The sequence below is a fragment of the Phaenicophaeus curvirostris genome, chromosome 13, assembly GCF_032191515.1.
Source record: "Phaenicophaeus curvirostris isolate KB17595 chromosome 13, BPBGC_Pcur_1.0, whole genome shotgun sequence".
Taxonomy (NCBI): Eukaryota; Metazoa; Chordata; class Aves; order Cuculiformes; family Cuculidae; genus Phaenicophaeus; species Phaenicophaeus curvirostris.
In genome coordinates, this window is record NC_091404.1 from 1,241,158 (window position 1) to 1,266,120 (window position 24,963).

Below are 24,963 nucleotides of genomic sequence, written 5' to 3' on the forward strand. Positions count from 1 at the left end.
GTTTCGTGGGCACAGTGGGATTGAGCTGACGGTTGGACTGGATGAGCTGAGAGGTCTTTTCCAACCTTCATGATTCGGTAACTCCGATTCTCACATGGAGGACTTGGCGATCGTGGCAGGGAGAATGAGCAGGGATGGGGAGTGTGCCCAGTGGAGGGGTTCATCCTCTGCCCAGGGGGTACACGGTGCAGACAGAACGCTGGCCCCAGGGGCCCCGGGCAGGGCAGCAGCTTCGTGAAGGGTTTCCTTCCTCCTGCCCCAACCCGCCAGCCACCCCAAGCGCCACTGCAAGCACCTCTCATGTGACCGCCGGCTTCCTGTGCGCTTCCCGGCCTCGGTGCCGGTGCCTCGGTACGTGCCGTGCCAGGCGCTGTGTCACCTGCACCCTCTCCACCGGCACCCAGCACCATGCTGCGCCGCAAGCCCTCCAATGCCGGTGACAAGGAGCCAGGACACAGGAAGGTGAGTGCCAGCCGTGCTGAGCTGCCCTCGGCACCCACAGATGTCCCTGCGTACCCAGCACCCGCCAAGCTTGAGCTGCCCGTGGGGCGCAGGGCAGAGAGCAGCGGTGCTGGGGGGCTGTGGGGCAGAGCCCTGCGGAGCCGAGGGCAGCACGGTCAGTCCCTGCAGCCACCTGCCACGGCAGCCTTGCTGGTGCACGGTCCTGGCGTTGTCGCACACCCCGCTTCCACCCAGCCTGCAGCCCCGTGTGCTGCGCAGACCCGCATGGTCAGCAAGGTTGGAAGCTGGGGTGCCGATGGGAGCCGTGGGGCTCTGCTGGGGGAGCAGCATCTCCCCCTTCTTGCAGGTTCCCCGCAATATGGGCGGCCGCCTGCCGTTTCCTGCCTGGGGAGGGGATGCTGCGATGCTGCGATGCAGCGCGGCTGCCGGCTGCAGCTCCCAGCCTGGCCCATGCACCAAGGTGTCTGCGGTCGAGGCAATGCGAGGCTGCACCTCTGTTGTGTGTCAGCCGCTTCCTCGAGCACCAGGAGCCACCGGCAGCACCAGCTACGAGCACCACAGCCGCTCCAAGCCCCCTCTTTTCAACAGCTGAAACCATAGAATCATAGAATCACCAGGTTGGAAAGGACCCAATGGATCACCGAGTCCAACCATCTCCATCAATCACTAGACCATGTCCCTCAGCACCTCATCCACCCATCCCTTAAACCCCTCCAGGCAAGGGGACTCAACCCCCTCCCTGGGCAGCCTCTGCCAGTGCCCAATGACCCTTCCTGTGAAAAACTTTTTCCTAATGTCCAGCCTGAACCTCCCCTGGTGGAGCTTGAGGCCATTCCCTCTTGTCCTGTCCCCTGTCCCTTGGGAGCAGAGCCCAGCTCCCTCCTCTCCACAACCTCCTTCCAGGTAGTTGGAGAGAGCAATGAGGTCTCCCCTCAGCCTCCTCTTCTCCAGGCTAAACACCCCCAGCTCTCTCAGACGCTCCTCTTGTTCTCCAGCCCCTTCACCAGCTTTGTTGCTCTTCTCTGGACTCGCTCCAGAGTCTCAACATCCTTCTTGCGGTGAGGGGCCCACAACTGAACACAAGATTCAAGGAGCGGTCTCACCAGTGCCGAGTCCAGAGGGAGAATAACCTCCCTGGACCTGCTGGTCACACCATTTCTGATCCAAGCCAAGATGCCATTGGCATGTGTGCTTCAGCCACAGCAAGGGAGCAGGGGCAGCAGAGCCACACACCATGGTGGCTTCTCCGTGCTGGGATGCTCCTGGGGGAAATCCGGGTGAAGCCACCCATCCCTGCACTAGGGGTGGCCCAGTGAGCCCAGCGGGCATCCCCTGCCCCTGCCCAGCTGCTGCTCTCACTTCCTTCTCACTGTCTTACTCACAGTCCTCCGAGCTCCACAGACCCTGCTGCCAGGCTTCCCAGTGCTGCTCCCATTCCCCAGCTCCTGCAGCCAGGGCACAGGGTGCAAAGCTTCAGGATGCAGGGGGGGTACCCAAGGGGTTCGAGTCACCCGGGCCAGCTGGGTTTAGGGGCGATGAGGCCAGAGCAGGACAAACCACCAGCATCTCCTCCACATGGATGCACCCCCTGGGCTGGTGCTGCTGCATCCCACAGCGGGGATGCAGGAGGGTCTCCCTCATCCAAGCCAGCCTTCTATAAGAAAAGGGCAAAAAAATAAGGAATAAAGGATGCTCTGTCAAGTTGATGAAAAGGAGAAGGAGGAGGGGAAAGCGTGGGGCCATGCCTCAGCAGGCTGGGCAGGGCCTCAGCTGCCTCCAGCGCAAGGCAGAGCAACTCGAGGGAGGAAATTGCTGCGTTTGTGGTTGAGGCAAGCGGAACGTCACGGTGTGTGCTCCGAGCGTGCCGGCAGCCGAGCTTGGCCAGCCCTGGCAGGCCTGCCCGCTCCCACGGGAGCACTGGCACTGGGCATCCAGGGACAAGGGAGACCCAGGACCACGCGGCTGGTGGGCACCAAAGGTGCTCCCGGCACAGGGAACCCTTCCATGTGGGACAGGCACCCGAGGACATGGAGAGGAGGGAAAGAGAGCCAGGGAGGGAGTCACAGGGGGAAAAGGAAGAGGAGGCAATGGAAGGTTGCACCAGGACTGAGCCTGGAGAGGAGAAGCCTCTGAGGAGACCTTAGAGCAGCCTCCTGGTATTAAAAGGGATTCCAGGAAAGCTGGGGAGGGGCTCTGGATCAGGTAGGGCAGACAGAGGGCGAGGGGGAATGGTTTTCAGCTGAAAGAGGGGTGACTGAGGTGAGATCTTGGGGAGAAATGTTTTGCTGTGAGGGTGGGGAGGCCCTGGCCCAGGTTGCCCAGAGCAGGGGTGGCTGCCCCATCCCTGGAGGGGTTCAAGGCCAGGCTGGATGGGGCTTGGAGCCCCTGATCCAGTAGGAGAAAAACCCCACCCTGATCCAGAGCCCCTCTGAAGCTTTCCTGAAGCCCCTTTTCAGTGCTGGAATCTGCTCTAAGGTCTCCCCACAGCCTGCTCTTCTCCAGGCTGCACAACACCATCTCTCTCAGCCTGTCCTCATACAGGAGGTGCTCCAGCTCTCTGGAGGGTTAGAGGGGAGGATGGGAGCGGAGGCAGGGGGTGCAGGGAGAAGCCCTCACATCTTTCTGTCTCTCCCAGCTCTCCCTCCAGCGCTCCAGCAGCTTCAAGGACTTCGCCAAGTGCAAAGTCAGCTCCCCGGCGCCAAGCGAGAAGGAGTTCAACCTAGAGGAGAATGTGAGTGCCCAGCCCCCAGCAGAGCCGCAGGAACCCCTGCCATACCCTGCTGCCCTGGGACCACCTTTTCAGAGCCTGTTTCACTAATCCCTGGTGACCCACATGCTGTGGAGCTGCCCCAGCAGTTCCAGCACCAGTAGGATTTGGGGGTCTTGCTCCCCAAGGAGTCATTGTAGCCCTGTGTGTCCCAGTGGAGATTTCCCCGGGGCAGGGGACCTCTGCCTTCACCTTCTGTACCTCTGCCAGATCCCTGAGGATGAGTCAAGCAGCGCCAGCCCCGATGATGCCACACGGAGCGGCGGGATGAAGCTGAGCAAGAAGTGGCGAGCGGTCATCTCCCGCACCATGAACCGCAAGATGGGCAGGATGGCCGTGAAAGCCCTGGCTGAGGGGAAGGTAACAAGTGGCAGGATGAAAGGAAACAGCCTCACGTTGCACCAGGGTTTAGATTGGATATCAGGAATAATTTGTTTACCAAGAGCGGTGAAGCACTGGCAGAAGCTGCCCAGGGCAGTGGGGGAGTCTCCGACCTTGGAGGGTTCAAAAACCACGTGGAGGTGGCACTTTGGGACATGGTTTAGCAGGCACGGTGGGGTTGGGCTGAGGGTTGGACTGGATGAGCTGAGAGGGCTTTTCCAGCCCTAACAATTCTATCAAGGCGAGTGGGGGCCCTGGGCAGGCAGAGAGCATCTCCCCTTCCCTTGGCCTGATCCTGCTCCCCCCAGCAGGGAGACGTGGAGGAGGAAGAGTCCCCAGGCCCCCTGTCCCCAGCCGGCAGCACGGAGGAGCCGAGCCACGAAAAGGTGCCCCTGTCTTACCTAGAGATGGAAGAAGATGGGCACCCATCCATCAGCCGCCAGCTGTCCTGCGGTGAGCACCGACCCCTGTCCCCATCCACGTGCATCCTGGCCCCCATCCTGACCCCCTCCCCTCCCCAGGCAGCGAAGCGTCCAGCCCCGGCGCGCAGCGGGACAGCCTCCAGCCGGAGGAGAGCGGCCCAGCCTACACCGGCCCCTTCTGCGGCCGAGCCCGCGTCCACACCGACTTCACCCCCAGTCCCTATGACAAGGACTCGCTGAAGCTGCGGGTGAGCCACGCCTGAGCAGAGCCGGGCCAAGGGCAGGGCTGGGGTGTGAGCCCTGGGAGGGAGGGAGGGGGCTTCCCTTGCCATACCCAACCTGCACCCACCTCCAACCCCGTATCTCCCTCGGCTCAGAAAGGGGACATCATCGGCATCATCGAGAAGCCGCCGGTGGGCACCTGGACCGGGCTGCTCAACAACAGGGTGGGCTCCTTCAAGTTCATCTACGTGGACATCATCCCCGAGGAGACGGCCCCTGCCCGCAAGAGCCGGGGCTCCAGCCGGAGCAAGCGGCTCAAACCCAAGACCCTCCACGAGCTGCTGGAGCGCATCAACCTGCAGGTAAGGGATGATCTCTATCACCACATTAGTGAGAGGATGAGAGGGGGTGGCTTTAAATTGGAAGGGGGAAGATTTAGATGAGATTTTAGGAAGAAATTCTTCACAGCAAGGGTGAGGAGGCCCTGGAACAGGTTGCCCAGAGCAGTGGTGGCTGCCCCATCCCTGGAGTTGTCCAAGGCCAGGTTGGATGGGGCTTGTAGCCCCTGATCCAGTGGGAGGTGTCCCTGCCCATGGCAGGGGTGGAACTGAATGGGCTTTGAGGTCCCTTCCAACCCAAACCATTCTATGAGTTCATGATCTCCCCTCTGCTCCTCATTTCACCTCTGCTCCCCAGCAGCCTTTCCCTCTCTCCTGTCCCCATGGGTCCCTCCAGCACACACCTGAGCAGGGCCCTGGAGACAGAGGGGACACACGGAGCTTTTCTGAATGATGTTCGGGCGAGTGTCCCGCGCTGAGGTGGGAGCGACATGGCTAGCACCGAGGGCCAGGCAGAGCGAGCCAAGGCAGCCCGTCTGCCGCACTGCCCAGCGCCCTCCCGTCCCAGGAGCACACCTCCACCCTGCTGCTGAACGGCTACCAGACCCTGGAGGACTTCAAGGAGCTGCGTGAGACCCACCTCAATGAGCTGAACATCACGGACCCCCAGCACCGCGCCAAGCTGCTCACAGCTGCCGAGCTCCTCCTGGATTATGACAGTAAGAGCCAAGGGGATGGGGAGACAACCCATACCACGCAGCCCTTGATAGCAGCCTTGCTGCTCACTGACACCATGTCCCACGAAGGAGCCTACAAGAAACCTGGGGAGGGACTTTCTGCAAGGGCAAGGGGTAGCTTTAAATTGGAAAGGGGAAGATTTAGACATTAGGAAGAAATTCTTCCTATGAGGGTGGGGAGGCCCCGGAACAGGCTGCCCAGAGCAGGGGTGGCTGCCCCATCCCTGGAGGGGTTCAAGGCCAGGTTGGATGGGGCTTGGAGCCCCTGATCCAGTGGGAGGTGTCCCTGCCCATGGCAGCGGGTGGAACAGGATGGGCTTTGAGGTCCTTTCCAACCCAAACCATCCCATGATTCTGTTTCCTCTCTCAGCAGCAAGCGAGCCAGAGGAAGGTGAGAACTCTGAAGCGCAGCTGTCACCCTTGGAGCCCAAGGAAGACATTCCCCGGGACTCAGGCTGCTTCGAGGGATCGGAGACCCTAGACAACAGCCGGGATGAGGCTGAGCTGGGTGCTCCTGAGGGGCAGCTACAAGCTCTCTTCCTGGCAGAGTCGCCCTGAGCCCGCTCCACTGGCTCTGCCCCACCAACGGGCGCAACCGCTGCCTGCCCCGCACCGGAGGGGTGGCTGTCGGCGGGGGATGCAGGCGGGCCCAGCCGCGGGACCCCAGGGCACTGCAGCTGGGCGCTGCGTGGCTGCGGGCAGCTCAGTCCCCCAAGGCTGCCCCGACTGCTGCCCCCAGGACACGGTGCACCTCGAATCGCCACCCCACACAGGTGATCCCAGCGCCCCGGGGCACCGCACTCCCTGCCGAGATGAATCTAATCATAGAATCCCAACTCAGGAGGGACCCTGGGGATCATCTCAGCCAACTTCTCTTGGCAAAAGCACAGTCCATACAAGACCGCCCAGCATCCCGTCCTGCGGAATCTCAAGCACCCGGCGTTGGGGAATTCACTGCTCCCCTGGGGACCTTATTCCAATGGCCGATTCCTCACATGCCACCGAATTCACCCACCTGCCTTTTCCATGGGACTTCTTGTAAACAGGGAATCTCCATCTTCTTTGTAACCACCCTTTAAATGCTGGAACATGGTGGTAAGGTCTGCCCTGAGCCTTCTTTTCTCAAGAGTGAAAAAACCTCATTCTCAATCTTTCCTCATATCCTAGTCCTTTAATCATCTTCTCTGGACCTTCTCCAGCATGTCCACATGCCTGGATTGCCTCCCCTGGGCTTCCCCTGCTGTGTCCACAGCTTTAAGGGCTCCCATTGCTTGCTGGGCTGCACACAGAGGAGCCTGCAAGGACAGGGATGTCCACAGCAGGCAGGATGGAGCAAAGCCAGCGCAGGGGGGTGCACAGAGGTCCCCCTGAGCCCAGTTCTATGCCAGCAGGAAGGAGAGCATCCCCTCCAGCACCTCCCTCACATGGTCAGGGCAGGCAAGGAAAAGTGTGCTGGGAAGTTTGGGGTGAGCTGAGCCAAGAGCAGCCCAGCAAGGGCACTGCAGGTGCCTCCTGCAGCACAAGGGGAGCCCCAAAAGCAGGCAGGTTGCCACCAAGCCTGGTCCAGGGGGGCTACAAGAGGAGCTGGAGCGAGCAGGGCGAGGCTGTCACCAAGAGGGACACGACAGCCCCCATCGGATCCCACCTAGTCACCTCTCTGGAAGGGACAGGGGAGCAGCAGCCAGGGTCCACAGAGCCAGGGCAGGCTCCATACGGAGCACGGGAACACCAGGCTGGCCCCAGGAGGTGGTACCCACCCCAGCCCACTTCAGCCCCACTCCCACTGCTGCACACAACCACCTCCAGCGCGGCAGCAGGGGGTCTCTGAGCATGCAGTTTGTTCCTTTGCGCTCCATCCCAATAAAAGTGTGCAAATCCATTTCGCTCCAGCTTTCACGCTGCTTCCTGCTTGCTGGAGAGGCTCGGGGAGGCAGCTGGGCAAGGGAGCAGGGTCTGCAGGGAACTGAAAGCTTCCCAGGGTGCTCCCTGGCTGCACCTGCCAGAATTTCATAGAATCTTATAATGGTTTCAGCTCTGAAACAGTGCAATGCTGCGAGCACAGGGCCCTTTCCCAGCAAAACTGGAGCTGCCTATGGAAACTCTCCCCATCTGTCAGCAGTGACACCGAAACACTCGCTGGAGACCCACTTCAAGTGCAGTTCCACCACGAACACATGCCACGTGCTTCCAACCCAACCAGTCATAGAATTATGGAATGGTTTGGGTTGGAAGGGACCTCAAAGCCCATCCAGTTCCACCCCCTGCCATGGGCAGGGACACCTCCCACTGGATCTGGGGCTCTAAGACCCATCCAGCCTGGCCTTGAGCATTTCCAGGGATGGGGCAGCCACCACTGCTCTGGGCAACCTGGGCCAGTGCCCACAGCTCAGCGTCCATGCACTGAGATCCCCCCTCTGCCAGCCAGGGGGGACAGCAGGACCAAATAAAACAACACAGACAGGACAACCTGGAAGTGTGAGATGTAGAGGCTGGAAAGCCACAGGGAAGGGGAAAGAGGCAGCTGGCTCAGGGAGGCACACACAGAGGCAGAGGCTACAGCTCAGCCATTTTTCAAACCAATTCAGTTTCCTTCATTGTTTTAAAATTAAAAAAAAAAAAGATGAAAAACAAAAATAAAGAAACCCCAGCCCTCGCCCTACCCCCACTTCCTTCACAGAGAACCTGAACAGAGCAGACAGGAACCAGGGGCGCAGGCAGCAGCCGTGATGGCCCCAGCAGGCAGCACTCGACCCACCACGTTAGAAAATAGATTAGTAAAACAAAAAATACACCTTTTCACAACGAGGTTTAGTCAGTAGCGTGTTGGGGCAGCTCCCACTGCTGGCGGGGTGTGCGTGCGGCCAGGCACCGCGGCCGGGGCTGTTCCTGGGACCCCTTGTCCTGCGGGACAGGGCAGGGCAGCAGCGGCTGTGAGCCGGGCACCTCCGGAGACCCCGGTGCTACAGGAGAGGGGGCAGCGCCCATCACCACCTTCACACCACTTCACCCACTGCCAGGCACAGCCCAGGTCAACACTGTGAGGGGCCAGGGAAGAGGAGTGGGCTGGGAGGCACACGTCAGGCTCCAGAGGGACAGGGCTCCCTGCTCCACACCACTCTTGAAAGGAGGACGGCATACGAGGCCAGGGAAGGAGGAGCAGCAACTTCACACGCTGCCAGGCGGGAGAATCACAGAGAAGGAAGCAGGACTGCTCTGGCAGGACATCCTCCACCTACGTCCCACTCTCCACGTCTCTGTGGGGAGGCACAGGAGTACTTAGCACTCGTGGTACACGATGGAGCCGCCAGGGCAGAACGCAGCCTTCGCTCCATCGGCAGCCTTCGCAGGGAGCCCACAGACACGAGGCTCTTCCCAGCCCAGGCACCAGGCACGGGACAGGGAGCGTGGGCAGCAGAAAGAGGACACAGGGGTCTCCCATCGCCGCCTGGCCCCGGCCTCTCGTCTCTCCTCTGCCGAGGAGGTGCAGGCAGCTGACACTGCACAGCCAGTCCCGGGACAGCCAGCAGAGCCCAGGGAAAATTCAAGGCTCTGAAAGCCAGCTGAGGATGGCCAAGAAATGCAGGGCAAGGCAGAGGGACCACGGGGACACAACGACACGACACAGAATCGGGGCTGAGGTTCTGCAGAGCAGCAGCGGAGCGGCGTGCCACAGCCTGGCGCATGAGGGGAGGTCACGCCTGCGCTCGGCACAGGCTGCCGGGCACAAACACAGCCCCAGCTCTCGCTCAAGAGCCAGGGGCACGGACAGAGCCCACCCCTGCAGCTCGATACAACCCTTGCACAACCACTCTGCAGCCAGCACCGGGCAGAGGCAAGCGGCAGGAGGACAGACTGTCCCGCTCCTTCCCTCCAGTCCCCAGTTAAGGGTGAGAAGAACGGGAAGGAGGGCCCCCGCACAACCGATCTTGCGTCGGCTGAGTCACGTGAAAAGGAGCACGGGAAGGAAGCCACTTAAAAAACCACTGCCAGCAGAACATCTTCCCACTTGTTTTGGCCCTTTTGGCACCAAAATGTCTCCTGACAACCCCTGCCACATTAACCAATAAAACAATGCCACAGATTAGAGGAAGGAAGGAGGAGGGGAGAGAGGACACTACTGCCATACATTGCTTTCCCCTTCACATCAGGATTCCTCCGCAGTAGGGAACAGGCCAACCCTAATGCCGCTTCGGAGCTGCCTGACCACAAGCCATGTCATCAGAGAATCGGGGCCAGACGGAGGGACAGCCCCGGCCACCGAGCCAGCATTTAGCATCCAGGACAACCTGCAAAGCAAGAGGTCCTGCCTCGGCCTGCAGGGAGACCAGCCCCAGCGGCGTGAGTGCCCCTCAGTGACCGAGGCAGGCCACTCACGCTTGTTATCCTTTGACACCATGCAGGGCCAGTGCCAGCCCGCACCACCTGCGTATCAAGGCGAACAATGACTAAAGCAAAATGGCCATGAGGAATCGTTTGCCTGCCATCCAGCCCTCCTCTCCTCAATCACTTCCAGCTTTGATTAGACAAAACAAGAAAGTTCTCCCTTTCAAGCAGAGGCTAGTGCTCTGCTTGCCCAGAGTCCTGGGTTGGGACCGGGAGCTCCCCAGACGTCAGTTGCTTCTCTTCTGGCATCTCAGCGCTGCTCAGGGATTGTGCAGGGACCTGGAGAGAGGAGACGGCAGTGACTTGCATGAATACACCCCAATACAGAGCATCTGTTTGAGCACACACACTCCTGATGCCGCTGCCCTGCTCCTGCCTCCAGCTCCACCATGGAATGTCTAGAGTTGGAAGAGACCCACAACGACCATCAAGTCCAACTCCTGTCCCTGCACAGGACACCTCAACATTCACACCATGGAGCTGAGGGCCTTGGCCAAATGCTTCTAGAATACTGTCAGGTTTGGCACCATACGGATAAACTGAGGGCCACCAAACAGGCAGAACAGCAGCTTCATGAAGATCTGGAGCACTGGACTGCTCCAGCAGAAGTGGTGTGGACTGTTTTCACCTGAGAAACAGGCAGCTCATGCCCAAGCAGGAGCAGGCTCACCCATTTCCCACTGTGTTTACTGAGTAATTTAAGTGGGAAGGGCACTCTGGAAGTCTCCCTTTCCAACCACATCCTCAAACCAGGGCCAATTTCAAACACAGAGTAGGCTGCCTGGGGCCATATCCAGCAAGGCCACAGTTTTCTCCAAGAACTGAGACCCCACACCTGCCCCTCCCAGGAACAGCCCTTCAGGTTGCACTCAGTGCCAAAACAAGATGCCTGCAGTCTCCCACCCCTCTCAGCCTCCATAGGTGCCAGCTCCCAGCTGCTTTCGCAGCAGGACTGACATGTCCAAAACCACAGCCAGCTGTGATTTCCTTTGAGGTTTACCCAGGAGTCAGAGGAGCCCAGCACCTTCCCAGCCAGCTCCAGAGAGATGGTTTCCAGGGCCAGAGCGCAACAGGCATTGGCAGCCTCTCAGCAAAGCCCCGGGTGTTGCTCTCTCCTGCTACGTCACACTATCAGCTTGCTTCCTCTGCTGGCCCAAAGCACCAGTGACTCCGAGCAAGGCACAGCCCAGAGGGAATCACTCACAGCGCTCCGGTGAGGAAGGCTGCCGTCCTTCTGCTGAGCGCTGCTCTCCTCTGACTGCCCACCAGGGCCCTGAGCGACCGTGGGCTCTTGAGCACTGGATGCCCGTGGGCACGACTCCTCCTGAGATGTGCTCTCTTCTTGCTGCAAGATGCCCCGTCTGTCCAAGACGCTGCAAGGACAAAATCACACTGTCAGAGACCCACACCTGCCCTGAGGCCAACTTCTTTTCCTGGTGGGAAAAGCACTGGTGGCAGACAAACATTAGGAGAAAGGGTTGCTCTCCAATTCAGGCTGTGCACAGCCCAAACCCAGTCTACAGTGTCTATGTTCCCCCTGTGTAAACCAAGCCCCTTGGAGAGCAGCCCAGTTCAGAGGGTGGGAAAGAGCCCCTACTCCATATGCTGCCTCTAGCAGCTTCCCGATCACATAGCGACAGGAAACACATCGCAAGCTCGAATCACTGAAGATAGGTGAGCAAGGCAACACAAAACCTTCTTCCCAGAGCATCCCATCATGTCACAAGTGATCTCCAGAAGCCCTCAACAAACACAGCACTGGCAGAAAAGCAGCCAGGTCCTGTACCCCAGGCAAGGAGAGCTCCTCCACGTCCCATGCTGGGGGCAAGAACAGCAGGGCTGCCCCACGAGAGCTTACCTGGGGGGCAGAGGCCCACAGAGCACCTCACAGCAGTTCTTCACTATGTTGCCATGGCTGTAGGGATTCTGTACACGGTTCTTCCCAGTCCAGGACCCCTTAATCTGCAACAGTGAGGGCAGAAGTTCAGGCCTACTCCACCAACACCTGCCCCCAGCCCACGGTGCCACCTCCAGCCTGCAGGGCACATCAAGGGCAAGGTGGACACAGCCGAGACACCAAGGAAGTGATGAGAAATGGAGATAGCTCAGAGGAACAGAGACTATACTTACATCTTCATTGGTTGTCTGATTCAGTGCCACCAGGAAGGTGTGGAAGCCAGTTAACCCCACCACTGACCACAGGGTGAAGAAACAGATGAGCACCTCCAGTACAGTGAGAACAGTTAAGGACCGGGAACAGCCTGAGAACAGTCCCAGCCCAGCTGTGTCACTGTCCCCCAGGCACACTACCCTAACTTCTCCGCTTCTCCTACATGTTTTTCTAGTTTATTCTCTTCCCCAAAGCCACAAAACCGCTCCTCACTTTGTAATCATGGGGGAAAACACTTTGAAAGACTCCTTAGAGAAGCCTGGGCATCAAGACTTCATCCCCTCCATAGCACAGCTGATCCTAAATCCCAGCTTTGGAGAAGCCAACCACTCCGTGCTGTGGAAGGATATGTCCCTGGGGTTTCCTTCAATGTGTTCAGGAACCCAATCTTCAGAGATTCTGGCAATACAGAGAGTGAGGGAGAGAGATTTTTTTCACCGTAAAATCACAACAATTCTAATTCCCTTTCCACTCCATCATTTCTGGGCTCCCAATACCACCTGCGTGCCCCCCTCCCTCGTAGCCAGCCCAGCCATCCACCTCTCTGCAGACAGACTCACTCAGTGCTACGTAGACTATGTTGAAGGTGAAGATGTAGATGGTGAGGAGTGAGAGCGAGAGGATGAAGAGGTAGAAATAGCGGTAGTTCCTCTTCCCCACGCAGTTGCCCACCCAGGGACAGTGATGGTCGAAGCGCTCTGTGAAAGCGAAGATGGAGATCAGTGCTGCTCGAGCATGGTTCTGCCTGCCTCTAGACACTTCTTCCTGTAACCTGAACTCAAAGATTTCCAAGGCTGAAAAGGACTCCCTGCACCACCAATCCAACCCTCTCCTACTCGGGACTCCCAGAAGTGGAGGCCAGGTAAGAAAGTGGAAAACCAATTCACTAAGGAGTCATTTTGCACACTAAGACAGAGTTTAAGAGCTTGGCCCCATGTACATCATCTCTCCCAGAGCCTTGAGGTATAATAGCTCTCACTAAAGCAGCACACAGGTCAGATGAAGGTCTGGGGGTTCAGGAGGTCTCATCTCGCCCATGTGCTACTTTACTCCCACTAGAATAACTAGAAGAGGGCTCGAGGAACTGCATAAAAACTCAAAGCTGCTGGGAACCTGCAGAGGAGGAAAGGGATCAGAAAGAATGGAATTTCTTCCTTGAAAAGGGATGCTGAACATGAACCAATTCTGATATGCAAAACAGGCTAGGACAGCATCTGCAGCAAGCGGAACAAAAACCAGGGGCACTCGGCGTAACAGCAGAATCTGATGCAAGGAAGCGCTTTCACACAAGAAACAGCTCTCCACTGGAAACCTCTAGCCCAGCAAGGCCTGCGGTGCAGTGAAACTCAAATGCGCATTTACATGGGCAAGTCAGACTTATGTTAGACTAGTTGTTGCCAAAGTACTGGCAGAGATGACCCATCTGGCTTCACGTTCTGAGCAAACCTCAAGCTCCTTGAGCTGGATATGAGGCAGACTGTCCTCGTTGGTTCACACGCCACCATCCTGTATTTGCAGTGTAAGTGATACAGAGTGAAGACAGGTGCTGATCTTCACCCATTCTCCTCCGGAGGCTCCCACCTAACAGGCAGGCGCGGGAGCCTCTGCTACTCACCCACACAGTTGTCGCAGATGCTGCAGTGAGAGGCACGGGGCGGACGGAAGATCTTGCACGTGTAGCAATACTTCAGCTTCACTATCTGGTTGTTGATCTGGAAGTTTTTAATCCGCGGGGGTGGGCGCTGACCTTGCGGCACGGTCCCGTTGGTGGCCTCTGAGAGGGAGAACCAAGCCAAGATCAGACCTGCTGCTACAACACAACAGGCCGAGAAGGACAACGTGCCTCCTTGGTTTTCTACCAGTGGGCTCAGAGCCCGCTGGATCTGGAGCCATCGGCTGCAGCTCCGCTCACGTGGTCCAGAGCCAACCTGGCAGCCTGGAGGCAGGAAAAGGGACGCCAGAGCTTTCATGGGCACATTGAGAGGGGCTGGGAGGGGTTGTCGCCCACATCCACCGAACTTCCTCTCTACCTGAAGGATCAAGAGGCCCACACCAATCTGTCTGCACCCTTCCCAAAAGTAAACTGAGTCTGCGCATACACAGCTACAGGAGAGAAAAGAGCATGCAAAAAGGTTCCCAGAAAGGGAAGCAGGGACATTTCACTGTCTTTCTGAGATTCAGCCAAGCAGAATCAGCCAGCAGATGCCCCATTCAGGGTCTGGAAGGCCAGCTGGGAAGAAAGGCTCTGCAGAGAATGGAGCCTATAGATACACCAGGAACACAGAGGCTTTTCCAGCTCAGCTGGCTCACCAATCTCCATCTCGATGAAGGCCGCCTCGTCGGGCAGGGCTCTTGGAATCACCCCCGGATCGCTGAAGCTCGTCCGCAGAAGCGTGGCCATGGCGAACAGGAAGAGAACCGCGGCAAACACGGGGATAGCTGGGGAGAGCTGGACTGCCAGGTACCGGCACCTGCAGGAAGACGTCGGGAGGCGATGAATGAGAGCTCCACAAGGCCTGCCCGAGCCAGGGCCTGACAGCCTGGCAGGGCATCAGAGGCCAAGCTGTTTGGAACACAGGCTACATCTGGAGAAGGGAGGCTGTTCAGTACTTCCTTCTGATCCCACCACCACAGGGAAACCTTGCCGGGCAGCTCTAATGACCAGCCACGATCAAAGCAGCACCATGCCTTTGCCTCGCCAGGCACAGCATCCTTCCCAGCACTCTGTTATGTTTCCAGCTCCCATTTTGCTCAGTCACAGGCGACGCTGGAAACACAACCCGCCAGTCAGAAGGATGCACCAAAGCCTGGTCTGAGAGCCCGAAGGCGTGGAATAGCATGGAAACAGTGGGAATCTCTGGCTGTTGCCTAAATAGGCAGCAGCCTCCAGTACCAGAGAAATCACTTTCCAGGGAATAACTGTGTCCTGTGCTTCTCAGGAATGGATTCCTTTGACTGGCTGCCTTTGACTTCTCTAAGGGAAGGAACTAAAAAACCCAAATGAAGTAGAAAGGCTCCTGCCCCAAGACAACCAGCTCAAGAGAGGAAACGCAGCATAAGGTTTGTTTGCTTTATAAATACGGACAGGTCTAATGAGGAATTTATGTTGCTAATCCTGCTGATTGAGGAAAAAGGAGCAGGGAGATTAATCTCTGTGGCCCCTATCACTTCTGGACACCTGCAAACACATCACCATGGGCACCGCAACACAGGCCATGAAGAAGACCTGCACAGAAGTCACAGTTCAGAGACGTAGCAGGCTGAAACTAAACATAGCTTCATCCCAATTCCTTCAGAAAGCCCTATTCGTGCTGGGATGAGGGTCTTATAGAGCTTTCCTACGATCTAAGGGAAACCCCACCCAAACCTGTGCAGAACCTCCCTTCTCCTTGCACGCCAGGTGTCCCCAGGCTCCTCCCAACAAAGCTGGGCACCCAGCAAGCCCCGACTCCCCAAAGCTAGAGCTAACCCAGCCCCCTGCTCTCATCCACAGCTGCTCTCCAAGAAAGCATAAGGCTGCTGCGGGGAAAGGCACAGGATTATCTTCCTCGGTGGATCTGTCATCCTAAGCAAGGCGATTTCGACAGCACCCGTAGTATTAACTATTTAATTCTGGGCAGCTTTCCCACCCACAGCTTCTGCAAACGCAATAGTTTCCAGCTCCAGCTGTTCCCTTGCAGCACAGAATTTCACAAGCCCCCCAACCAGGGCACAAAGGCTCACCGGGCTTCCTTCTGCCATTGCCAGGTACAGAAAGCGCTGTAGGCTGAAGTCACAGTGTGCTCTGGCCACCAGCACAAGACAAAGTGTCCACAGTGACGCACAGGGTCTGTCCCCCAAACCAGCACTGTTAATTTTAACCGCTACAAACTCTGCAGCTATGTGAAACAACGCAACCCTTAGAGTCGCCCACGTGCAGAGTCCTGTCTGTGTTTGAAGAGCCAGGCGGAGCGGCTGGAGGGCCAAGCTCACCATCTTTAGGAAGATAACTCTGCTTTCTCCTAGCAAGGGCAAAGTCTAGAAAGAGAGCTGCAAGTCAGCCAGCGATTAAACAGAAACCTTGGATCCCATTTCGGGAAGGAATATGGGTTTATTCCTCTAAAAGAGGGACAAGGTCTGCCTCAAAGGGATGCAGCTTGACCCTTGTCCAGCTGACAGGACAGCTTTTCTAACTGCTGGAACAACATGAACATAGTCCAGGCTTAAAGTATCACAGACTGTCCTGAGTTGGAAGGGACCCACAAGGACCATCAAGTCTCTCCTGTCCCTGCACAGGACACCCCAACATTCACACCGTGGGGCTGAGGGACTTGGCCAAATGCTTCTGGAATATTGCCAGGCTCGGCGCCGTGACTGCTTCCCTGGGAGCTGTAACAGAGCTCCACCATCCTCTAGGGGAAGAACTTTGTCCTCATGTCCAACCCAACTCTCCTCTGGCCCATCTTCCTGCCATTCCCTTGGGTCCTGTCACTGGTGGCCAGAGAGAGAAGCTCAGCACCTGCTCTTCCTCCTCCCCTGGTGAGGAAGCTGCAGAGCACAATGAGGTCCCCCCTTGGTCTCCTCTTCTCCAGGATCCATGAACTGTGTTAATGCTGAGCAGAAACTGCGTCAGAGCATCCAGCCTCAGATACACACTAACACCATAGAAGTTTCCTCAGTGTACTGTCAGCAAAGAGATTGATTACTTGCAAGCACATGATCCATGCCGGGTGTGCTCGCCCAGGCACGGAGTTGAAAGCTTTACACGGCAGCACTTGAGAATAAATGGGATCAGCCCCTGCAGCAATCCGTGTGGTCCATGTTCAGTTCACGTACGAGCAGGAGTGCGGGACGTGACTCGCTCCCTGCTGACCGTTCCCTGTACGTCTTTGTAAGGAAACCTGCCCTTTGGGGATGCAGTGAGTCCTGCTGTTCCCGAGGCACAGCGAGAGTGGCCTCAGGATTGGCGTGACCACGTGGCAGAGCGTGGCATTAGACTGCAAAGCGCCTGCAGTATTAGGATGTGAAAGATGAGCCCACGACTGCCCTCCCTACCCGTTCATCCACCTCCCAGCGGCACAGGACAGGTTAATTCCCCAGTTCGGGGCTGGGGGAAGAGAAGCAATCCCAGACTCCCTGTCTGCCCAGAACTGGGCATAGGAGAGTAAAGGGACAAAGCCCCAGAAAACACCACATGCCCGCTCTCCTCTCTGATGGGGAAAAGATACCCAGAAACTCACACAAGGAAGTACTAACACCAGCTCCTACAGCTGCCATTCACTGAGATGTCAGCTCAGTGAAGCCATTGTCCTGTTGTCATTGTCCCTCTGGCACAATGCAAACATGCAGGAGCTGTGCAGGATGCTCAGCCCCATCCCTCAGACTTCTCAGATGTGCCCTGATGTCCTCCCACTCCCCAGGCAGCACAGCTGACAGCATTGCTGGGTCCCCTCCCACAAACACAGCTTGGAGGGGAGGTCGGAGGTGTGCGTGCAAGACAAACCCCAGCTGCACTGAAAATGCATCCCGAGAACCAAGGCTGAGCCCTCCCATCCCTCCCTGTCCCTCCGACATGCCCTGACACAGATGGGCCGAGCAGGGTGCTCGTGCTCCCCAGGTAGCACAGCTGGCAGCGCTGCTGGGTCCCCTCAGCATGAACGCTCCGGAGGTGAGGTCAGAGGTGTGGAAGCGAGACAACCCACCAGGACACTGAAAATGCATGTTGAGAGCCAACACTGAGCTCTCTAGCCGATCCCTGCGCCGGCTTTTAAGGAGATGTCTCTCAGGGAACACGTCTCACACATCTGCTATGGCAGGGAAAGCCAAGCACCACCCGGAACAGGGAAGCAACAGGTAAGACCAGGTGTGAGTTAACAACTGGGTGCTCCCTCGCGCTGGGCAGTCGTCACCGACAGCGCAATGACGCCCAATGACGCCCCTAGACCCTGCGAAGTCACAGACGTCTTAAAGATCTTTTGTTTGGGAAAGCTGAGTGTCAACAGAGACGTACTGTTGGCATGTAAGGATGTTGCTACTCCTCCTCCACTCCCAGCACAATATCTGGGTTCTTCAGCATTTGTCATCTCCTATAGACAATAACAGCACTATCACAACTCATCATCATGGGAGGCGGGGCACAAAGAGGGAGAAAGGCTTAAACAAAGAGGTCATTGGAATGGGGGGGAGGCAGCAAGAAGCAGCAGCTGGGAGATGCCATGAGTTTACGGTGCAAGGGCTGCTTGACTGACTATTTTGCAACCACTTTGAAAGGCCTGTTGTGACCAGCACGCTAAGCAAAGCGCTGGAAGAAGGGGAAACAAAACCACCAGTGATGTGGCAGCAGACTTCAGCCATGGTCATCAGGCAGCGCATCTCACAGCCAGGTCCCTCCAGGGTTCAGCGTGAGCTCTGTTGTAAAATTCATTCATATCTCACTTGCAAATTGCCTGTTTCACTTTCCAAAACTATGGCATAACCACAGTGCAGACTTGTTCTGAACGCTAGCAAAGCAAAGCAGTCACCCAGTAGTAGCCCAAGTAGTAGCCCCAGTCCTGAAAGGGTGAAAGGGGCTTCAGGAAAGCTGGGGAGGGGCTCTGGATCAGGGAGGGCAGGGAGAGGATGAGGGGGAACAGTTTTCAGCTGAAAGAGGGGAGATGGAGATGAGATCTTAGGGAGAAATGTTTTGCTGTGAGGGTGGGGAGGCCCTGGCCCAGGTCGCCCAGGGAAGCTGTGGCTGCCCCATCCCTGGAGGGGTTCAAGGCCAGGTTGGATGGGGCTTGGAGCCCCTGATCCAGTGGGAGGTGTCCCTGCCCATGGCAGGGAATTGGAACTGGATGGGCTTCAAGCTCCCTTCCCACCCAAACCATTCTATGATTCTATGTTAGACCAAAGCACTTCCAGTCATCTGTATCTCCCAGACCTGGACCTGGGATACTTTCCAGATGCTGATGGACTTGTGGTAAGCGTGGCAACGGTTGCTCTGAAACCCTGGGTAACTGGTGCAATGCTGCGAGCACAGGGCCCTTTCCCAACAGAACCAGAGCTGCCTATGGAAACTCTCCCCATCTGTCAGCAGTGACACTGAAACGCTCGCTTGGAGACCCATTTCAAGTGCAGTTCCACCACAAGCACATGCCACGTGCTTCCAACCCAATCAATCACAGAATTATGGAATGGCTTGGTTTGGAAGAGACCTTAAAGCCCATCCAGTTCCAACCCCTTGCCATGGGAAGGGACACCTTCCACTGGATCTGGTTTACTCTGAAAATTTGGCCATCCTTGAGATTTTCAGGGGGATAGAAAAAGCTTGCCCCTCAACCATAGCTCTGTGCCTTTGTCCTGGGTGGACTCCTTCTGCTTCTGGTACCAAAAATCTAAAGGAGAAATGGGAATGAGGAGCTCCTGGAGGTTCAGTACTGAAGAGGAGCAACCCAGATCTCTGTCACCAGGCAAAACAAACTGCCCATCTTAGACGGCTGCACATCCAGGAGCCCAGACCCACAGTGGAAGCACTGCAGAAAGCAGAACAAAGTGACCCTGCAGGTTCTCCCTGTCAGGGTCAGACCCAGCATGGACACAAGACGCCCACGGACAGACAAGCATCCTGGTCAGAAATGGTCAAGCCTGAGAGCTGGGGCTTGCGCTCAATTCACTAAAGGCTTTTCCTTAGGTCATAGAATCACCAAATGGTTTGGGTCGGGAGGAACCTCAAAGCCCATCCAGTTTTAACCCCCTACCACTTGCAGGGACACCTCCCACTGGATCAGCTTGCTCAAAGTCCCATCCAACCTGTCCTTGAACACTTTCAGGCCAACGCAGCAACCGGCTTCAGGCAAGAGATGGAAAGGTTATGCTGGCATTACTGCTCTTTTCCCAGCGACACACAAATCCCTGGACAGGCAGAAGAGCCCTCCGAGATCCACGTGGGAATGGTGCTGCTACAGAGGATGCACATGCTGCAGGGAGAAGCTTTCTTCTGAAAAGGAGCCCTCAAGAAAAAGGGAAGGCAATCCCAACAACCAGGAGAGGCCACATGACGCAGAAAGGCATCTTAGGAGCCACATGATCTGGATGCTGGGTACCAACAAGTTCACCTCTATTGAGAGAAACTGTAACTACTAAAAAGCACTGATCAACTCGTAAGCTTTAACAACAATTGACATGGACCTGAGCACAGGTAAACACTGTCTTAGAAGCACCTCTTTAGCCACACAAAATCCCAGATCTCTGGGGCCTGAGGACAAAAAAATTTAAGTCACGTGAATGGTCAGCCCAGGTTTTTCAACCCATGAGAAAACAAAGACATCTCTATAATCTCCATAGAGTAGGAAAAAAAAATAAAGTGATAAACATGCTTGGTTTGTGGAAAAGCAAACAGCAGCCCCTTCCACACACGGGAGCCTGGCATTGTTGGCCTTATCTTGCCTGTAACATTTACAAACATCAAGCGTGCGTGCTAAAAAGCTGAGGGCAAAAGAAACGCAGCTCTCTGGCACTGCTCGGGAGAGCTGGATGGAGACGTCTCACTTCGGGGGGGGCACTGCAGGCAAACTGCAAAGAGGAACCTCCCAGCATCCAGAGTGAGGATGCTACATCCCGTCAGCTGAATTCCCAAACGTATTTCACTAAGTGCTTTACCTGGGCTTCCCCCTATTCTCGAATAACACAAGTATGGTTTGACAACCGAGTGCCCTCTTACAAGAGCTGACATTCCCAGTCAGTGTCTCAAGAGGATTTTAAACAGAACGCGATGTGAGACATTGCAAAAGATGTATGGCCAGCAGGGAGAGAGAAGGGATTCTGCCCCTCTACCCATCTCTTGTCAGACCCCACCTGGAATCCTGCACCCAGTTCTGGAATCTCCAGCATAAGAAGGATGTGAAACTGTTGGAACAGGTGCAGAGGAAGCCATGGAGATGATCCAAGGGCTGGAGCACCTCCTGTACATTGACAGGCTGAGAGAGTTGGGGTTGTTCAGCCTGGAGAAGAGAAGGCTGTGGGGAGACTTTAGAGCAGCTTCCAGTGCTGAAAGGGGCTCCAGGAAAGCTGGAGAGGGGCTCTGGATCAGGGAAGGCAGGGAGAGGATGAGGGGGACATTTTTCAGCTGAAAGAAGGGAGATGGAGATGAGATCTTAGGAAGAAATGTTTTGCTGTGAGGGTGGGGAGGCCCTGGCCCAGGTTGCCCAGAGCAGTGGTGGCTGCCCCATCCCTGGAGGGGTTCAAGGCCAGGCTGGATGGGGCTTGGAGCCCCTGATCCAGTGGGAGGTGTCCCTGCCCATGGCAGGGGTGGAACTAGATGGGCTTTGAGGTCCCATCAAACCCAAACAATTGCATGACTCTATGATTGAAATACAGCCCTCAGACCCTGCAGGGACCGGGCCCAGCCCTGCAGCAGCTGCTTTCTGCCAAGGTGCTGGCGAGAGAGGTGCCCTTGGACAGAGGACTCCGGTCGCTGCAGAGCACTTCCCCAAGAGCCCGTCCAGCTCCATGGCCTCTGCTTTATCTGGGAGGGAGGAGCCGGGTCTCCAGGTACAGCGCTGACAGCTCTGCCAGCCCTCTTCGCTCCCGGAGGAAGAGACCATTGCAATGTAGGGAGTGAACACATCAGAATCCCCGCACGTGAGGCTGAGATGGCTTCACCCCTTCGACAGCAGACAAGACCTACTCAGAGGAAAAAAAACATACCAGAAGCAGCAGCCCAAAGAGAGCGGCTGTCATTTCACGGCCGGGGAGGACTCTCTCGGTAAGGAACGCAGCGGCTTATCTCTGACGCGCGATGCCAGTCACCACCAGCTCTCCAGCGCCAGCGTTTGTAATCAGAGCAGAGCCAGAGCAGCCTGGAGGGCGAGGATCAAACCTGCGCTGGCTCGGATCACCTAGCGAGACATTTTCTGGCTCCAGGCTTCCCCAAGCCTTGTTTAGACAAGGTGTGACTGCGCAAGTGATTCAGCTGAATGAAACAAGCATTCACAACACCGGCACCCCTGCAGCGTGCGTACAAGAATTAAAAGGACTCCTCCACCCACCACAGGCTGCTCCTCTCCAAAACCAGATCCTGACAACACCATTTGTCCCTCTGCAGCACCAACATTTAGGGGGAAACCACAAATTTCCATGCAAATTCCATGAATCTGCCAAAAGCTGAAACCAATGGGTAACACAGTAAAAATATCAAGGCCAAGCCCCTGAGCAAAACCACCCTAACACCCACAGAAGGCTGACAGGGTAAAGGAGGGCTCTCGAGCAGCTGAGCTGCTCATCTTCTCAACTTGGTTGGTGAAGCAGAAATGCTGTGGAGTGTTTGTAGTTGGGAAAGCAACATTTCATCCCTATCCCAAATTCAAAAATCTTTAAACAGCTTCAAGGCAAACCCATCTTTCTCAAAGAGATAACGTCTACGTGTCACGCCTTAACCGAATCCAATGGATATCTTGGATGTTCCTAAACTTCTGATCTTCCCACTCAAAACCACTCAGCCAGTTCAGCTAAAATCCAGACACGATTCTTCTCCCAGCAAACCTTCCCCCGTGGAGATGACCCTCCAGGTCCATGCAGAAGGCAGGTCCTGGATGCCTTGGCATGACCAAGGACATAAGCGAGCCCTCCACCAGTCTCTGCCTCCTGGAGCATGGGAAGGGGCTTCCCGAGGAATTCCCAGTCACCTCCTGGTGAGAAATGGAGAAACCAACCATGGCCCCACCGAGGGCACAGAGGGCAGAGCAGGATGTGGCTTCACTCTGCTGCTAAGAACAGGCTCCGCAGGGAGTGAGAGCAATTACCCCTCATGGGAAGTGTTTCTGGAGCAGGAATGAGTGTTTCTGGAGCAGTAACACTTACTAGTCCTTCCTGCAAGGCAGGAAGCCTAAGCCCCGTTTTTCAGGTGGGACAAAAGGCAATCAAAACAAAGTATGGTGTCACTTCATACCTTGGAATCCAGACTGAGTCAGGGATGATTTGGGATTTCCACACTTGGGAACCCCAACACCTCACAGCGCAGCTGTACGGCGCCTGCCTCCAAAGCCACACGACGACGAAGCAGAAAAAAACCAGTCTCACACCTGCCCAAGACCCAACATCAGCCACTCCATGGCTCCCACTGGGACGTGGCGAGCCTCACCAGACTGTTCCAGAAAATCCCTTCTGAGGCTGCCAGCAATAGCCACTAACAAGAGGAGTAAAGGAGAGCAACAAGCAGGGAAGGTGACACACGTTCCCTGGCCTGGGGACGATGCCTTGGAGGCCAGCACCTGGGCCAAGTGCTTTGGCACCTGGAGGTGCCAAATCTACCTAGAGGAACAGCCAGGGATTAAGCAGCGAGCAGTTTCTTCCGCTCGCTTCCCTGCCTTAAAGAGCTTTTGTGTTACCCAACACCGTTTAGGACCTTCATCTCCCCCAGAACAACACAAACGTGCTGATGCAGACAGAGGAAGGGAAGTTTCAGGGTTATTCAGCTGATCCAAGCTTATCTTCAAACTGGGCAAAAGGTGCAGGCCTACCCCTCCCACGACACCCCTGCTAGGGCAAAAACAGGGGATTTTTTTCCTATTTTATTTGTTTTTTCTCCTCTAGGGTGAATCTAAGGCTGGATTGCCAGGGAGAGCTACGGGGATAGGACAGGTCTTGCTCCTTGGCAGTATTCAAGACTTCAGCTGCAGCTCTTTCAGCTGCCCAGATGGTCTAAAAGGGTGGTGGGATCCTCTCTGAACCCCGACCTCCGGCACAGGGAGGGCTCGCTGTAGCACAGTGCTCCATGGGGCAGGCCAGGCAACCTCAGCGCCGCACCTCGCTCCCACCCTGCCTCCTGCTTCTCTGCTGGGGCTGCAGCCGGGCTGGAGGCACATCCACCCCGCAGGCAGCCTTGGCTGCAAGGAGCCAGGAGCAAGGAGACTGCACCCCAAGCCCCAACCCAAGCAGCCAAGCTCAGGACAAGGGAACACGATTCCCAAGCAGGTGGACACACAACCAGCAGCGCCAGAGAGACGGCATCTCGCCGCAGGCAGGGCAGAGGGAAAGCTCCTACAGGACCCATCCTTCCCAAAGCCTCCAGGGTAGATCTGCTGAGGATGGAGAGGCAGATCCCTCCAGAGAGAGCCGCACCACACCAGGCTTCCCTCCCTCTCCCAAGGCCAAGCCCTGTCACGACACGGAACTCACTCGAAAGCGAAGAAGAGGGCACAGGTGCCGAGGATGAGGAAGAGCGTCAGGTAGAAGATGCCCTTCTGGCGGGCCATCATGATGCGCCCGTCGCAGCAGAAGGTGTTCCTGCCCGGCAGCTTCTCCCATTTCCGAACCACCTTCTTCCTCGCCACCATCACCGACATGGTGGGGCCTTCGCTCACTGGGGCGGCGGCGGCTGATCCTCCGCCACCCGCCGCATCATCGGCCGCCGCTGGGCTGGAGGCTGCGGGGAGAGCGAGAGCAGCTTCAGCACCGGGGCTGGGCACCAACCGGGGAGAACCGCGGGGGGAGGCGGCATGGAAACCCACCGGGCAAAGGAGGGAGAGGGAATGGGAAAGGGGGGATCGGGAAGAAGGAGGTGGAGAGGGGGGCAGTTGGAAGAGGGAGGTGATGAGAAGGAGTGGCAGCACCGGCAGCATGGGGGGGACAACGGGAATGAGGAGGGGGGAACGGGAATGAGGAGAGGGGGAAGGGAATGAGGAGGGGGGACGGGAAAAAGGGGTGGAAGGCACCTCGAAGAGGAGGGAGGCGGCACCGGGAAGGATAACGGGAAGGAGGGGCAGCACCGAGGCGGGGGGGATACGACACAGCGCGGGGGGAGCACCGGGAAGGGAGTGGGGGGGAACCAGGAAAAAGGGGAAACCGGGGAGGTGGATCAGGAAGGGGAACGATCGGGAAATGGGGGGGGGGATCGAGGAGGGGAGCTGGGAAGGAAGGGGGAGCGGGAGGAAGGAGGGGGAAGCAATGGGAAAGGGTGAGGGGGGAGAAACGGGGAAAGGCGGGAGCACCGGGGGGGGTGGTGGGGAACGGGATGGGGGCACCGGGGAGGGCGCGGACCGGCTCGGGGCCGGGGGGCCCCGCAGGCCGCTCACCCGGGGCCGGTGGCGCCGGGCCGCTCGCTGCCCCCGCGGCTCCGGGAGCGGCC

The 24,963-nt window shown here is 57.0% G+C and overlaps 2 protein-coding genes across 4 annotated transcripts; one reads left to right on the forward strand and one right to left on the reverse strand.

The window, feature by feature from the left end:
• Positions 1-276: 276 nt before the first annotated feature.
• On the forward strand, positions 277-6,433 carry SASH3 (SAM and SH3 domain containing 3). 3 transcript variants are annotated; one of them, XM_069867893.1, is made up of 8 exons: positions 277-462; positions 3,098-3,193; positions 3,440-3,589; positions 3,919-4,063; positions 4,132-4,280; positions 4,410-4,616; positions 5,161-5,311; positions 5,700-6,433. In XM_069867893.1, exons 1-8 carry the CDS (start codon positions 409-411, stop codon positions 5,885-5,887), a joined length of 1,140 nt encoding a protein of 379 aa, XP_069723994.1. In that variant the 5' UTR covers positions 277-408; the 3' UTR covers positions 5,888-6,433. The 3 variants fall into 3 exon arrangements, with proteins under 3 accessions (XP_069723994.1, XP_069723997.1, XP_069723995.1); XM_069867896.1 differs by having other exon boundaries at positions 3,922-4,063; XM_069867894.1 differs by having other exon boundaries at positions 278-462; positions 5,703-6,433.
• Positions 6,434-8,136: 1,703 nt separating this feature from the next.
• On the reverse strand, positions 8,137-24,931 carry ZDHHC9 (zinc finger DHHC-type palmitoyltransferase 9). Its single transcript, XM_069867892.1, has 10 exons — positions 24,911-24,931; positions 24,015-24,261; positions 14,193-14,353; positions 13,498-13,656; positions 12,443-12,580; positions 12,233-12,281; positions 11,843-11,945; positions 11,571-11,674; positions 10,917-11,085; positions 8,137-9,991 (listed from the first exon to the last, which is right to left on the reverse strand). The coding sequence occupies exons 2-10, from the start codon at positions 24,179-24,181 to the stop codon at positions 9,887-9,889; spliced, it is 1,155 nt and encodes a 384-aa protein (XP_069723993.1). The 5' UTR covers positions 24,182-24,261; positions 24,911-24,931; the 3' UTR covers positions 8,137-9,886.
• Between the last annotated feature and the right edge of the window lie 32 nt (positions 24,932-24,963).

Excerpts from the sequence above, each read along its gene's own strand:
- SASH3 (XM_069867893.1), top strand. The coding sequence starts at position 409 with ATGCTGCGCCGCAAGCCCTCCAATGCCGGTGACAAGGAGCCAGGACAC. Across the intron at positions 3,194-3,439 it reads AGTTCAACCTAGAGGAGAAT|ATCCCTGAGGATGAGTCAAG; the intron begins GTGAGTGCCCAG and ends TACCTCTGCCAG. Across the intron at positions 5,312-5,699 it reads GCTCCTCCTGGATTATGACA|CAGCAAGCGAGCCAGAGGAA; the intron begins GTAAGAGCCAAG and ends TTCCTCTCTCAG.
- ZDHHC9 (XM_069867892.1), bottom strand. The coding sequence starts at position 24,181 with ATGTCGGTGATGGTGGCGAGGAAGAAGGTGGTTCGGAAATGGGAGAAG. Across the intron at positions 14,354-24,014 it reads GCCCTCTTCTTCGCTTTCGA|GTGCCGGTACCTGGCAGTCC; the intron begins GTGAGTTCCGTG and ends GTCTTCCTGCAG. Across the intron at positions 11,086-11,570 it reads TGTGGGCCTCTGCCCCCCAG|CGTCTTGGACAGACGGGGCA; the intron begins GTAAGCTCTCGT and ends TTGTCCTTGCAG.